General features: G+C 40.9%; 1 protein-coding gene across 1 annotated transcript; it reads right to left on the reverse strand.

Moving 5' to 3' along the window:
• Positions 1 to 2675: 2675 nt before the first annotated feature.
• Positions 2676 to 15099, reverse strand: LOC135524457 (malonyl-CoA decarboxylase, mitochondrial-like). Its single transcript, XM_064952008.1, has 5 exons — positions 14497 to 15099; positions 7998 to 8110; positions 6414 to 6570; positions 6101 to 6253; positions 2676 to 3615 (listed from the first exon to the last, which is right to left on the reverse strand). The coding sequence occupies exons 1-5, from the start codon at positions 15043 to 15045 to the stop codon at positions 3073 to 3075; spliced, it is 1515 nt and encodes a 504-aa protein (XP_064808080.1). The 5' UTR covers positions 15046 to 15099; the 3' UTR covers positions 2676 to 3072.
• Positions 15100 to 15797: the final 698 nt, after the last annotated feature.

The raw sequence follows: 15797 nt of genomic DNA on the forward strand, positions 1-15797 counted from the left end.
ATGGCAACATCATCAACATATTGTAATCAGGAGGGTTGTGTTAATTGACTATTTGGCTTATTTGGCCTTTCCTAAATGCACCTCGCTACTGCATTGTGAAAGTGCAACAAAAAAAAACATTACGCACCCAGTACTGGCACCCCTTTACAGTCCATTTCAATGGTAGTCAGTAATTAGACTGTACACACACACACCCCACTGGGCACGCACTGGTTGAATCAACGTTGTTTCACATTTACAGTTTAGTTTGCAGACGCTCTTATCCAGAGCGACTTACATGAGAAATGAAGGTTCAGTGCCTTGCTCAAGGGCACATTGACAGATTTTTCACCTAGTCCACGTCAGTTCAATGAAATTATGTTGAACCAACGTGGAATATATGTTGAATTGACATCTTTGCCTAGTGGGACAGGCCTGGAGTCAAAACATGGATTAAACTCCTATTATCTGCATGGAATATTATGGCTCTGATTCATTTGTAAAGAGAACATAATTGAAATTGTCTGGTCTGTTAGCATATAATTAATAGAAGATAATGTCATGATCATAGATTTAGGAGAATGATACCTGTAACCTAAGAACTTACTTTATGTTTTTATGCTATGCTATTTACTTAGATGTAAAAGGAATATTAACTTTTGATATCCATATTCATCAGGTTCTCAACATGCATCAGGTTTAGAAAGATGACATTACTTACAGGTGCTTTGGATTAGACAGGCTGTCCACTCGACATTAGACCTGACCAGGCAGTATGACTATGGTCAGCTCATTCTCATATTCACTATATTTCATGTTAGACACATAATATTCATATGAAGAGCAGGAACATGAGGGTTGATGTATGTGCTGTGATATGGGAAAACAACTGTGTAGTGTATGTGTCTTGCCTAAGTGTAGTGGCGATCGAAGCCATTAAAAAGGGTGTAAAGTGGCAACTAATCCATTCTGGCTGTAATTGCTTATTAACAAATGGCCCCTTAAATGATAATGTGGATTTGGCAGGCAGCTGGAGTCGTGTTGATTAGAATGTTGTGACATATCTCCAGGTTGTCAGTGTGGCCAGCAGTGCCTCATATTTCACAACACATCTGCATCTTCATGCCAACACATTTACCTTGTACAACTCAGTTTGCATTTTCTTTGGAAAATTACAAAGTCGCAAAACGAAAGCCTTTCACCCTAATATTGACAAAAACACAAGCTGTATGTTTCCATTCCATACAGGTTTACCATAGCTGTCATAGTCAGTAATCACCCTTTGAGTACTGTTGAAGAAAGCTGTGTGTGTGGGTGTGTGTGTGTGTGCGTGTGGCAGCATCAAGTGCCACATGAGATGGATTCTGAATAGAGAGTGAGATGGGTCTACAGGACTTCAATACTAATGTAATGCTGTGACTGACAGATCTAGTAATCCTTTGAGAGGTACCTAGAATAAATCAGCTTTTCTATGGGATTCTCAAGTGCTTCTAAGATTATCCCCTATCATGCAGTACTCTCCTCAAATTAAAGGTATCAGCCTATAATGGATGGCAATAACATGACCACGCTCTCTCGCATCCCTCACACTAATTATACATTTACACCATTGACATATTCATTCACACATCAAATCAATTAAAGAATTATGTACATGTTCTAGTTGTTCTCTTGTCTGACAGGTTGTGATACATCCTGGAATCAAACCAGAGTATGTAGTGACACCTCTAGCACTGAGAGCCACTCAGGAGCCCCATAGCCTCATATTGTTATGTAATTATACTGTTACTTTTTATTTTTACTTTATTTTGATTAAGTAAATATTTTCTACTTCTTGAAGTACACTGTATGTTAAGAGCTTGTAAGTAAGTATTTCACAGTAAGGTCTACACCTGTTGTATTCGGCGCATGTGACAAATTACATTTTATTTTAATGTTACCATTTCCATGGAAACCCCTGTCCATGGTGGTGGAACGGTGTGACCTCCTTGGACTTTGCATTCCTCACAAGTGTTCACTCTTCCTGTCTGTTTCACAAGAGGAATGCTTTCTCAAGGGCATCCTTTAAACACTGTCCTTTTATGCTCACTGATTCCCTCCCCTGCTTTAAAGTGAATTCCATAAATCTATCCATTTATTTAAACTTTATTTCTCACTTCATTAGTTTCAGGGACAGTGTGGCTGGCTCTGAAAAAAAGTTAGGCTCCGTTGAGAGATAAAATGTAATTTCACAGTCAACTTGCTGTGATATATTATTTCGCAACAATTGAGTGGGGCAGATAGGAATCCCACTTAGTTTCAGTATTTTGATGTAGCAGTACATCAGAGATTGGTCCCTAGGGAGGCTTGAGTGTTGGCAGGTGGCAAACATAGCAAGGACTATGGTCTCAACTACAGAGACCCTACACATTTTGGTGTGAATGACTTTTGCAGAAAATTACACATTTTACATAGAGATAAATTAAAAAATGGAAAATCTCTTGAGAGCACAGCTCATTAAATAATAGCTTGATTGAGCTTCAGTAAATAACTGATTTGTAGAGATTATCGGGTGAAAATCAGGGCCAAGAGATAATGAGATGATAATATGGTACTGTTTTGTTCTACATAATTCTATACAATGTGGGTGTCAGTGTTATGTATTTTTCACCCGAACGGCTTTGCACATGCACACACGCCCACACAGATCAGCCAAATGAAAGAATCAAAGACATAATTTATTCCAATAGCTCTGCAGCCTATTTGCTGTGCTACAGCATCACATTGTCAAGCAGAAACATGGCACGACCTGATAAATGTCTCCCGCTTCATTAGCTGCAGTCTCTCACACCATAAAACACTGGGGGTCTCTATCGGCGATGATAACACTACATACCCACCTCGGGAAGGAAGGGAGAGTAAAACCCATGCACTACATGGGCTAGATTGCAAAAAGAATAGAACAACAACTGATATCATGCCACAAATTGTCCTGACGCTTTTCAAAGCGTTTTGTTTTGGCAAATTAGATCAGAGCCACCATGAAGCCAGCAAGTCCTGGACCTAGAGACATCTTTAATACCAAGTGTGGGTGTACATATGTGTCCATGGAGCTCAGAGTTTGCTGTTCTTCTGAAACTGTGAGACCAAGCCCAGCACCTGCTCTGTGGCTGTGATGATTTTATTGTGCATGTAGGCAGCGCTGTTGGACGTGGTCTCCTGCAGGAAGTATCTGTAGTTCACCATGATGCCACAGGAGTTGGCCACTCCACGCGGGCTGGTGTCTGCATGCCAGTTCAGTCTCCACATGGTGGCGCCATTCTGCAGGTGGAAATTGGCCACAGGGTTTAGGGCGTAGCCACGCCTCTTCTCTCCATAGAGGTACCAGGCACAGAGGCGCATCAGGGCAGGCTCCAGGATGTGGACCAGGTGTTCAGAACGGGTCCAGTCACCGGTGCTGATCAGCTTACGCAGGGCATCCAGGGCGTTGGTATCAGGGGTTGTGTTTGTGACATCTGCCACCTTCCTCCACTCGCAGTCAGTTAGCAGCTCCACGCGGCCCTCCTTCCGGTGCTGGCTGAGCAGGCCCTGTAGCCAGGAGGAGAAGCCCGGGATGGGAGACAGGCTGGAGAACTGGGACATGTGGGGAAACTCACTCTGCAGAGACAGAAAGATAGGAGAGTTAGTCTGAGGTAAACCTCCTTAGTATGAAACAACTCTGTCTACACCAGTTAATAAACAAAACCAATGTGGTATTATAGAGAGATTAAAAATACATCTTATCAAGATACATTAATCGTATTAAACTTTTTGGTTAAAATAAGCTAAATTATCTGTCAGTGACATTAGATAATTTAGCTTGGTAAGAAAAAGAAAATAAAAAATACATGAAGTGAATTATCACTAAGATATTTAGGCTCACTTTCTGCAGTGTGTACCCTGCCCTCCCTCTCTCTCACTTTTAATACCTTCCATCCAAGCTCTTGACTCTGGTCCCTATTCCCTAGTGCCTCTCTGCCATCATCACATGCTGGCTGCCTGCCTGCCGCCTACGTTCCACACACTCTCTTCTATCTTGCCCTTCTTTACAAGCTCTCTTCCTTGCCCTCTCTCTTCTAATCCCTGGCCTTTCTCTCCCTCTCTGTTCTGTTGACTCTTGCTTGTCAAGGCTGTTAAGGTACAGAGCTGTGTGGAGTGTTGATTCACAGGAGGCAGCAGGAGGCAACGTGTGTCAGACAACTCCTGGAAGCAGATGTTGGAGTGTGCCTTTCCTTTTCCCACTCGCTCTCCCTCTCAGCCTCTTTCTCATTCATTCCCCTGTACTTCAATCACACCAGTTAGTGGATCTGAGGAAAACCATGTCAAGAGGTCACTTTCCAATCATTTCATCAGTTTAATTTACTGTAAAACCTTGGTCAGCGGGCTTAGAGCAGGCGTGCAATCCACAGAGACCTGAGGACAGCCAGAATGAGGGAGACAGTAAAGGTGTGGTGTAACGCTGAAAGACAACGGGATCCTCCTCCCTTCTTCCTAAATCACAGAAAGACCTTTTCTTTTCCTTCCTCTCATCCATCCATTATTATAGTGGGTCTCCCAGCGGCTGTGGAGCTTTTCTATTCCCCTTGATGTGGGGCGTAACACTGCCATGGCACTGCACACAGTCACAGTCCTGAGCCAGCCCAGAAGCTCAACGTTCTTAGTTTTTCCCCCCAACTGATATGAGGGTTATTAGGATGGCCATGGGATAAATCCAGAACTCATAGGCCACAAGAAAAGGCTTTGTAAAACAAAATCAAGTTTCTGCTTCAATTCGAAATCCTCAGAGTTCAGACGGGACTACAGATTAGATGTTCAAGCGCTACAGAACAATGTACATCCCTCGATAATTTTAACCAATGTTAGGAGTGCTTACAGAACAATGGAAAGGCTAGAACACTTAGGCCAGGACTAATAGTTGCGGTAAAGAGGTCAATCGAACTCGACCAAAACAATGGAATTGCCATGGAAACGCATGGGGGAAAGGGCCGTGGGGGAAAGATCCCGAGTCTCCTCATTTGCCCCCAGCAAAATCAGCCTAGATTTAGCCTACATTGTCTTTCACAATGAGGTAAAAATCTGAGTACAATACTTGTATGGATGCCAACCCCAACATGTTCATGTCATCATCACCAATCAACTGCATTACAGTTAAAAACGACTTGACTACCACCAACAATTTATGTATGCTAGCTATGCTAACCATCTTATATGAACAGGAGTTAGCATTTAGCAGTCACTTCTTATAAACCCAAATATATCCAAATCGGACTTAAGTAACCACATTGTGGGCCTGTTACAATACATGAATCATGATGGATTTGATGAATATCCACTTTGTTAGATTAGATGTTGAACGTGCGCCAATCTGGTCAATAGAACGGCCAACATAACATTGACTCTTTAACCGTGTCGATGCTGCTGAATGTATATAGGGCTACTGTACAAATCAACAAGACACACAACTGCACAGACCACTTACTCTAAGCATACAAGCCTATACTCTATCAGACTATCAACTACCCTCACATCAAAACCATCTGAAATGTCATTATTTCGCTCTCGGTCTTGATTGATGTGTGGAGATGGTTCAATCATGCTGATATCCACTCTTTACCCTGAAAAACATATCTCAGATGCAGGTAGAACTGCAAGATTGTGAGAGAGTATTTGGCTTAATTGAGAAACTCAAACGACTAAGAGCAATCAAAAAAATAGCCAAAGCATGTTATATAACCTAGACAAGTTATCTAATCATAATAACCACTCCTTTCACACTGAAATGACCTCCAGCTTATGTTGAACTATTGCTGTGATTGACTGCCATCTGTTTACTGGCCGTGGCCAGAAATGCTTGGTGACATGAGTGGTTCTCTGGAACTTCTCTGGAAGAGTGAATGGAAATTATCAGGTGACATTGAAGCAAGTGACAAACAGAGTAAAGGACCCTGGAGCTGGCTAATAAATCAACGAATTACGATGCAGCGGAGCAGCTGGTTTTCCTAAGAGACGTTCCACAGTGTTCAGCTAGTCACAGGAGAAGGACAGTCCCAGTCTTTCTGTCTGCCTGCTCATTTAGACAGTGGTGATGTCATTCTCCACCCACCTGTAGCTCCCGCACAACTCTCTTGATGAGGACGTTCCCTAGCTCCACCCCCTGCAGGCCAGCCTGGGTGGAGGAGATGGAGTAGAACACTGCTGTATTGACCTTGCTCACATCCTCCTCCGAGTCCAGGGTAGCAAATTCTCTCACGATACTCTATTCGACAAGAGAAACAACATTGTTGGAGTCAGACACACAGTCAATAATCAAAATGTGGTTCATGACCTGAAAAGAGGAAAAGTAATATGAATCCACATGACAGCCAAACAAACTTATCAATTTATGCATTCTTTCATATTCCATATAAACCTCTGACCTGTATGTTATCAGAGATGTCCTCTGTGAGTGCCACATGCAGGACAACCAGTGGCTCCCCTGGCATGGCAGCATGGGTGAAGGCATAGCAGCGACGGTACGGCCCAACTCTACGCTTTATATCTGTCCAGTTTCTCACAGGGTGCACAGCTTCGTACCTGGCAGATCATAGTGATGGTTAGATATGGGTTTAGGGTAGAGGTTGACCGATTATGATTTTTCAACGCCGATACCGATTATTGGAGGACCAAAAAAGTCGATACCGATTAATCGAGACAATTTAAAAAAAAAGGTTTTATTTGTAATAATGACAATTACAACAATACTGAGTTAACACTTATTTTAACTTAATATAATACATCAATAAAATCAATTTAGCCTCAAGTAGATAATGAAACATGTTCAATTTGGTTTAAATAATGCAAAAACAAAGTGTTGGATAAGAACATAAAAGTGCAATATGTGCTATGTAAGAAAGCTAACGTTTCAGTTACTTGCTCAGAACATGAGAACATATGAAAGCTTGTGGTTCCGTTTAACATGAGTCTTCAATATTCCCAGGTAAGAAGTTTTTGGTTGTAGTTATTATAGGACTATTTCCCTCTATACCATATGTATTTCATTAACCTTTGGATGTTCTTATAGGCACTTTAGTATTGCCAGTGTAACAGTATAGCTTCCGTCCCTCTTCTCGCTCCTCCCTGGGCTTGAACCAGCAACACAACGACAACAGCCACCACATCGAAGCAGGGCTAATAGCGTGCAAAGCAAGGGAAACAACCACCCCAAGGCTCAGAGTGAGTGAAGTTTGAAATGCTATTAGCGCGCGCTAACTAGCCAGCCATTTCACTTTGGACACACCAGCCTCATCTCCGGAGTTGATAGGTTTGAAGTCATAAACAGCGCAATGCTTGACGCACAACAAAGAGCTGCTGGCAAAACGCACAAAAGTTCTGTTTGAATGAATGTTTATGCGCCTGCTTCTGCCTACCACCGCTCAGTCAGATACCTAGATACTTGTATGCTCAGTCAGATTATATGCAACACAGGACACGCTAGATAATATCTAGTAATATCATCAACCATGTGTAGTTAACTAGTGATTATGATTGATTGTTTTTTTATAAGATAAGTTTAATGCTAGCTAGCAACTTACCTTGGCTTACTGCATTTGCGTAACAGGCAGTCTCCTTGTAGAGTGCAACGAGAGAGAGGCAGGTTGTTATTGCGTTGGATTAGTTAACTGTAAGGTTGCAAGATTGGCTCCCCCGAGCTGACAAGGTGAAAATCTGTCTTTCTGCCCCTGAACGAAGCAGTTAACCCACCGTTCCTAGGCCGTCATTGAAAATAAGAATGTGTTCTTAACTGACTTGCCTAGTTAAATAAAGATTAAATAAAGGTGTAAAAGATAAAATACAAAAACAATCATTTAAATCAGCGCCCAAAAATACAGATTTCCGATTGTTATGAAAACTTGAAATCGGCCCCAACTAATCGGCCATTCCGATTAATCGGTCAACCTCTAGTTTAGGGTTTGTGTGTGCATACTGTAGAGGTTTCTGTGTTTACTACAGGGGCTTCTTACTGGCTGATCTTTTGCAGTATCTCACATGGGGACTGCCAGGTGATCCTCTCCAGACGCAGCAGACCCACAGAGAACCACTCAGACAGCAGACTCTTCAGAGTGCCATTCAGGTCCTGCAGGTAAAGGGGGGAAGATTGGGTAAAAACATCAGAATCCAGAGGTAAAGTACCTGTGCGCTCTGGCCAGCTACTCTTGTTAGTCTGACAGGAGGGAGACTAATCAAAACCACACAGGATGTATACTGTAGATGCTATTGTGTGGCTGACACTAAAAAATATAGCTTGTTATATTTAACTCTGAACAAAAACATCTGCTTACTGATTAAAGTGATAATTAAACACGTAACCTCAGAGCCCCACACTACCAGTCCCAGCACCTGACTAATGTCATCCAAATAGGATGACACTCACAATGAGCTGCCATAGTGCTTACTAGTGTTTTTGGTCTTTTTTCCCCCTCAATCTGTTCTAGTGTAACCCTTATAAAAATGCAGTGAACGGCTCATCACGCTATCTAGTGACTGACGGCAGCATTAATAATATTCAGCCTGGCTTCCCTTACAGGCTGGTATCAAAGGCATGGCTGACAGTAATTGTTGTTTGCTTGCTTTTATGGATGTTTTCATTAGTGGTAGTGAATATGGAACAGGTTGTTCTGGAGCCTACAGTATTGTATTTACATTTTTTACCTTTTATTTATTGAGGGGAACCCATTGAGACCATTGTCTCATTTCCAATGGTACCCTGAGCGCAACAATTCCATAAAATATTTTCCAATAAAAACAAACAAATAAAACTACAATTTATGCATCATTTTCTCAACAATACACTTTTTAAATACTCAATCAAAACAATTACAGCTCTCACTCATGTTTTAATACCTCAAAATTGAGGTGAGGTATGCTGGGGAGACATAGACCCAGGCCTTGCACTTCAATAAACGCATCGCCATATGAGCAGGGTATAGTCCTCTTCCAAATATCTGACTTCATTATGCCAGAGAAAGGCTCTCTCAAAAAACAAACAGTACACACATTGAGGGATACCCAAATTCACGCCATTACACCTGGCTGCATGAACTGAAATGTACTCTGACACACACACATATACATACATAAATACATGTGTGTGTGTGTGTGTATATGTGTGTGTATATATATATATATATATATATATATATATATATATATATATATATATATATACACACACACACACACACACACACACACACACACACACACACACACACACACACACACACACACACACACACACACACACACACACACACACACACACACACACACACACACACACACACACACACATGTATTTATGTATATACACACATACATACATACATACATACATACATACATACAAATAAATCAATCAAATTTACAGAAGCCCCTGGGCAAGTCGACAGCCAAACATGCCTACGTTCACTATGAATTACTGTACCTGCCAATCATAATATGCACTAAAATTGCTCACCCAACAAAAAACATTGATCATTTTCAGGCCTCAATATGAAAATTTAGGCCTACCCCTTCCAAAGTAGCCAAAGGAATTGGCTTTTCTTCACGAAACACTCATTATTTACATATTTACTTATCTCAATGAATTTCTCCCTGAAAAGACACTACTTTAGAGGTACCACATCCACATAACCCGCAGGGCCATAAACGGAAAAACCGCACATTTAAAAAAATGTGTGCGTGCGCGTTTGTGTCTGCTCGCTCACACCAAAAAAGCCAAACTTAGAATCTGATAACAGGCACAAATACATAAATCTGAGATTGATAAAACCCTGAAAAGGCATTGATATCATGCTGTGTGAAAATAAAACCGCAGCTGCCGCCTTGTCTCTGGGTGGAAGGAGCTCACAATTCTTAGTCACACAAAAGAAAAGAAACTCTGGGAAAAATCTGTATTTCATTTGCATTCGTCAATTTTAGTGACATGGAAGTAGAGGAGAGAGTGAGAGAAGAGGAATCAAACAAATACAATTGTTTAACCCCCCTTCTCTAGCCTTAATGGCTGTGACAATAATGTGAGCCTTTGAAAAAAGCTTGAGATTCAATTCCTTAAGAGAAAATGACTTAAGTCTTTCATACCAGTAAAATTAGGAATTTGTGTTGCATGCCACAGTTGCTACACAGTAGTTACACAGCAGCTACACAGCAGCTACACAGCAGCTACACAGCAGCTACACAGCAGCTACACAGTTGCTAGATTGCATGCACAAAGAGAACAAGAAGGAAACTGTGATGCATATAAAACAGGAACCAAAGCCACAGTTATTCAGTTGTGCAGCCAAAGTTTCCATGGTGCAACAGGACAGCCCCTCGGCCCCCACTTCACTACGTGCCTTTTGCTCCAGTAGGCCTAGATGACGTGAGACTTAGGCTAAAATTGCTTCTGTGACAAACCACAACTAACGTACTTGTCAAATGTGAGGGACCACTACACTAAATTCACAGTAAAAGTATTTTATGAATCCCAGTTATTTTCCTCATCTCTCACCTCCAAGGTAATTTTGTTCACAGGTGAAATGAATAAAAACGGTGAGAAAATAAAATCGATAAACTGACAGCAGGAAACAAATCTACTGTGGAATTCAAAGTGACACTTCTAAAGAACCTTAGTAATTGCTGTCGTGACCAATGTTCCCTCTAAGCTACGCGTGTGGCGCAGAAATATCAGCCCACAGAGAGAAGCACAAGATTGAACTTCACTCAACTTTCTAGAGCAGTGGTCACCGACTGGTCGATCTCCAAACATTTCTGTAAATGGGTAGACAAACTGTTGCCATTTTCAACCATTTCATGTACAAACTCTGCCTTCCTTGTGGGCCCAGTCTACTGCACTCTTCCTCAGCTGAGACTGACCATCAGATTCAGGCAACATCAGCCCAGTAAAATGAAAAAATGTAAAGCTAATTATTTCAAATGTATGCTAACTCAGCTGTGCTTAACAAGTAATACAACAACGGACAATATGCGGTGATAATGTATTGGGCCTATAGCTTACTGCACAAACCTCATTGCTATAGTACTGTTTATAATAGGTTAATGTTGTATAGTCTTGCATTTCGACTCTGTGCCATTTACTTTGAACTGGACCGCATTTACAGCATGAGTGTTCGTGAGTAGATGCGCTTGTTTTGAGATCAAAGCAAGAAGTGGATGTAGCCACGTGAGCACATTTTGTTGATATCCTTTGCTAATTAGTGAGTTATTAGCCTAGTTATAGATCACTTTTACTCAGCAATAGGGGAGTGATTGCATCCTACAAGGGCACAAAACCTATACATCTTTGAAAAGTGAGTCCGATAAAGAGATTTCTTTCTGTCTTTTCTGTGTTGCATTTTAAGACACACTTGAATAAGCTTAGTAGCCAATAGGCAGAGGGCAATATAGCTTGTCTGATTCTCTGTAATAAATGGTATGGAAATGCATTTTATTTTGTAAAGTGGTGTCGTGCATCAAACAACAACATTTTCAGTTACCTCCTTGTCTGAAGGAAAAGTGGATAAACAGGTTAATATCAAGCCCTGCACATTTATTTTTTTTAATTCTCATTGAATGTAGGCCTACATTGAACACCACACATTGGCTGCTACTGTAGGATGAATGATCAAACAGCTATATCCATGTTAAAATGTTATGGGATGCATTTTCTCCATTGTTTTTGAGGGTAGGCTACTCTGGCAGGCTTACATTATGATCAAATAGCCACAGTATCCTACATGGCCATTGTTAAAACTGTAACTTAAAGAGGGTACAGCCTCAGTGGTCACAGTAAACGTGTGCTGGAAGTTGCACATTTCAAATTTATTAGGTTAGGCCTATTTGATAGTTCAGAGGTTTTTAAAATAAATTTCCTGCTCGTCTTTCTGATGTTTTAATCACTATAACGGTTATGAAAAACTCTCTTCCCACAAAAAAAATCTATTGTAGGTGAGAGGCTCTCATTTACATTCAAGAGGGGCCATACTTGCGAAGTTGAACCTGGTCCTGTCTCAAAATGCGCATCAGCCAATTACGATCGTCGATGTAGTTGCGCGTGATAGAACGCTATATTGCAGCTGGTCACATTAGGTAGCCTGGCACACAGTAGCCCTATGCTAACCTCACCAGCTTTTTTAAATTATGTCTTTTTATTAATGAATTCTGCATCAGCCTATAAAAAACCTTAGATTTTATATCCACCAACCAAAGGCATTTCATAAAATAGATCAACCTGGCCACCAGAGGGATATTTTAAACCTCCAAATTCAAGGTTTACTTTTGTTCCACTAGGTCTGTAAAGTGTAGAGTCCCAATATTGCATGATACATCCTTGACTATTAAGTAGCGTTATATCGCATGCAACTAAGTCCACGATTTTAATTGTCTGATGCACATTGAGACAGAGGTCCAGGTTAAATTTAAACTTCTTCTAATGTTGCAGTGTATGGAGGCCACATTTCTTTCCCAAAAGTAAGGGGGACATTGTATACAGTACAGCTATTTTCGCCTACTGCATTGACAGTGCCACCTTTGTTAAAGTAACTCCTCTCGTTATCATGGCAGATTTCTCAAACACAGGTAAAGGGGAAAAGAGCTGGTCCAGCAGAACATAACCAAATCCCTGTGAGACTTAACTAATCTATAAAGAGGCCAAATAATAACTGGAGGGAAGATGCTGGAAAACTAAACAAAGCATGTCCTAATTGATGACCAATTAGATGTTCCAGTTAAGCAATTTCATCTCTGGTTTTTCACCTCCATGTCCCACAGCACCCAAGGGGAAGCAAGGGGAACAATACTTGTATCTATTAAATAAGGTCTTTGTCAGACACACTAATGTGGGTACAAGATGGTAAATTGCCTCAGAAATGGTTGGAGGGAGTGATGGGTGTAAGAGTATAATGTCTGATTGGACTGATCAGCGCCGGACTGGGACCAGAAATCAGGTCTGGCATTTGACAAACCGGACAATGTTATTTTACTTGAGACCCCAACATGGACCATTTGTTTTATCCCTCAAGGCACACAGGCCCATTATTAGCCAGATAATGATAATTTTGTGAAGAAACAAAAACAAGTTAAGACAGGCCCAGTAGGCTAAAAGTGGACCATCCCATCTAGCATTTTCCCTAAATGCCAGGTGCCTAGTTGGAACAAAATCTTGCAGTATCTAAGTCGCTCTGGATAAGAGCGTCTGCTAAATGACATAAATGTAAATGTATCTGCGGCACTCCAGGAAAAGGGTTGCCATCCCTGGGCCAATGCTGTAATGGGGTCATTCTTACAAATCTGACCAAACAAACAAAAAATTCTCAAGTGTAATTTTTCATGGAGATTAGGATCTGTACATAATCTATTTCATCATTATAATCGTGTTTCTGTTTATCAGATTATGCATTTTACAAACATTAAAATTCTCATTACCGCAAGTTTTCAAAGTACAAAAAAGTTATAAATAAATCAATATGAAAATTTGCAAAATTCAAGCAAAAATGTACAATGTATTTAAAATATGACACTTCTCCAAAAACTCACTATCTTAGTCCTTAGAATGGTAGATTTTTTGCAGATGCATCATGGTTTTACAACTCATTTTACTATAAACATTTTAAAACTGGTTTAATGATAATCACCCAGGAGATATGCTATTCTAACAGTAAATATAAAAGGTTAGATTGTCAGATGGTCATGACGTTTTAAAAATAAAACTAACGTACGTTTCTTCACTAGGGCAAAAGTCATCTGAGCTGAACTGTTCTAGCAGTCTGGTTGAAATGGGACACCAATATTAATGTAAGTCAAGGGGGGCTTCCACGTCATACCCGCGTCAAAGGCCTTTGCCTTTTCAAAATGCCAACACTTTATTTAGTCCGTACATAACATAGGCCTGCAACTGATTTAACTTTGACACACACATTTTCAATGTACCTATTCATTGGGTACATTATATTTGGAACATATTTCGTCTATTTTGTTTCTTGGCAATCTGTCATATATTAGCTTGTTTGCAAGCAAGTGTATTATGTTAGTGTTTCCAATGGAAATATAGCTAACATTTTCAATCACACCTGTCTGGTTATAATGAAAGTTACTATTTTGGCAGGTGCAGTCAGACAATTCTGTTATTCTCTTTTGCTTAGCAATTCCCAAAATGCTCAGGAATGGGGCGGCAGGGTAGCCAATTAGCGCGTTGGACTAGTAACCGGAAGGTTGCAAGTTCAAATCCCCGAGCTGACAAGGTACAAATCTGTCGTTCCTAGGCCGTCATTGAAAATAAGAATTTGTTCTTAACTGACTTGCCTAGTAAAATAAAAAATATATAAAGATTTTTTTTTAAATGACAGTCGATTCCAAGGAGGGAAACACCTGTGCTTTTATATAGAATTCCTGACTGCACCCTAGGAACAGGTTGTACCTGTCAAATATTTCCAAAACGCGAACGGAATTGACATTAACGGGCCAAGTTGTAAACAATGCCTTTACCCGAATATGAGGACTGTCACTTGCTTTAGATGATATTATTTCAAGCAGATCGGCACGTAGGTCAACCAGAAACTTCACTCCCGATTCCACCTTACTTATGTGATTAAGCAATTGTTTATAGCGAGGAGTCAGACTGTATCGTAACCTGTCCTCTACTTGCAGTATTGTAGCCACGTCCCTTTGTTGAATGTCGAGCAGCTTCCCTGCTAGCTCTGAAACTCCTTTGTGGTCAACACCAAAATCGCGTGACAACTTTGCCAGTAATTGTGACTTCTCTTCCTTTTCAAGGCTTCTGTAGAAATGCATAAATTCCACACTGTTCGATTCTGGGGGAGGCGGGGACTTCTCTCTCGTCTCGTATGTAGGTAATGGTACCACAACCCTCGTCAGTATTTCCTCCATGGATCTGACAGGGCCAGCCGAGGTGGACCGAGAGCGCACTCTTCGAAATTCCAAGGCCTCTACCTGTAAAACCGTTCCCAAAACACTTCGATGTTGCCAGCACCTCACCCCACTACGCAATGTACAAATTATGTGCTGGGGTATCATCGCAGTCTGGACGTTCTCTCTTTACAGTTGTAAATCGTAACACACGGAACACAACACAATCAGTTCCGGTGTCTTATTAAAGTGACAGTACTTTCACAACCGACCTTTTCAAACCTGTTCCTCCAATGACACTCTCCCCAACTTAAAATGCTAGGTTAAATTGTGGAATATTTTATCCCACGTGGTCGACCTTTGCCTCTTGTGTATGGGAGAGCAATTATGTAACAAAAATATACATATTGAGTTGGAAAAGAGTGGACAGGTTCCACCCAGACTACTAAACTCCACCCAGACTCTAAAATTAAAACGATGTCTATGAACCTAAAATATTACTTTATTAAATACATATTTAATTCAATGGTCCCCCCCCAAATAAAAAAATACTGAAACATTTTAAAAGTTAGACTTTTTAGATAAAACTATACTAAATATATTCACATTGCCAAATAGTTTATTAAAACACACAGTTTTGCAATGAAGGTCTACGTTAGCCTCAGCAGCACTCTGGAGCCAGAGGAAAGATAGATTCTGTCCTCCTCTGGTACACTGACTTCAATACAAAACCTAGGAGGCTCATCCCAGGTAGCAATATGTATCTGGGCTGGACCTGGCCCACATCGGCCACTTGTGTCACCCACATGTGGTTTGGAATTAGGGCCCTGCAGTGGCCCAGATGCGGCAGCCATAACTCAGCCAGAATTGACCCACCTTGTAACTAAATCAAATGTTATTAGTCACATGCGTCAAATACA

The sequence above is a fragment of the Oncorhynchus masou genome, chromosome 31, assembly GCF_036934945.1.
Source record: "Oncorhynchus masou masou isolate Uvic2021 chromosome 31, UVic_Omas_1.1, whole genome shotgun sequence".
In the NCBI taxonomy this organism is placed as follows: domain Eukaryota; kingdom Metazoa; phylum Chordata; class Actinopteri; order Salmoniformes; family Salmonidae; genus Oncorhynchus; species Oncorhynchus masou.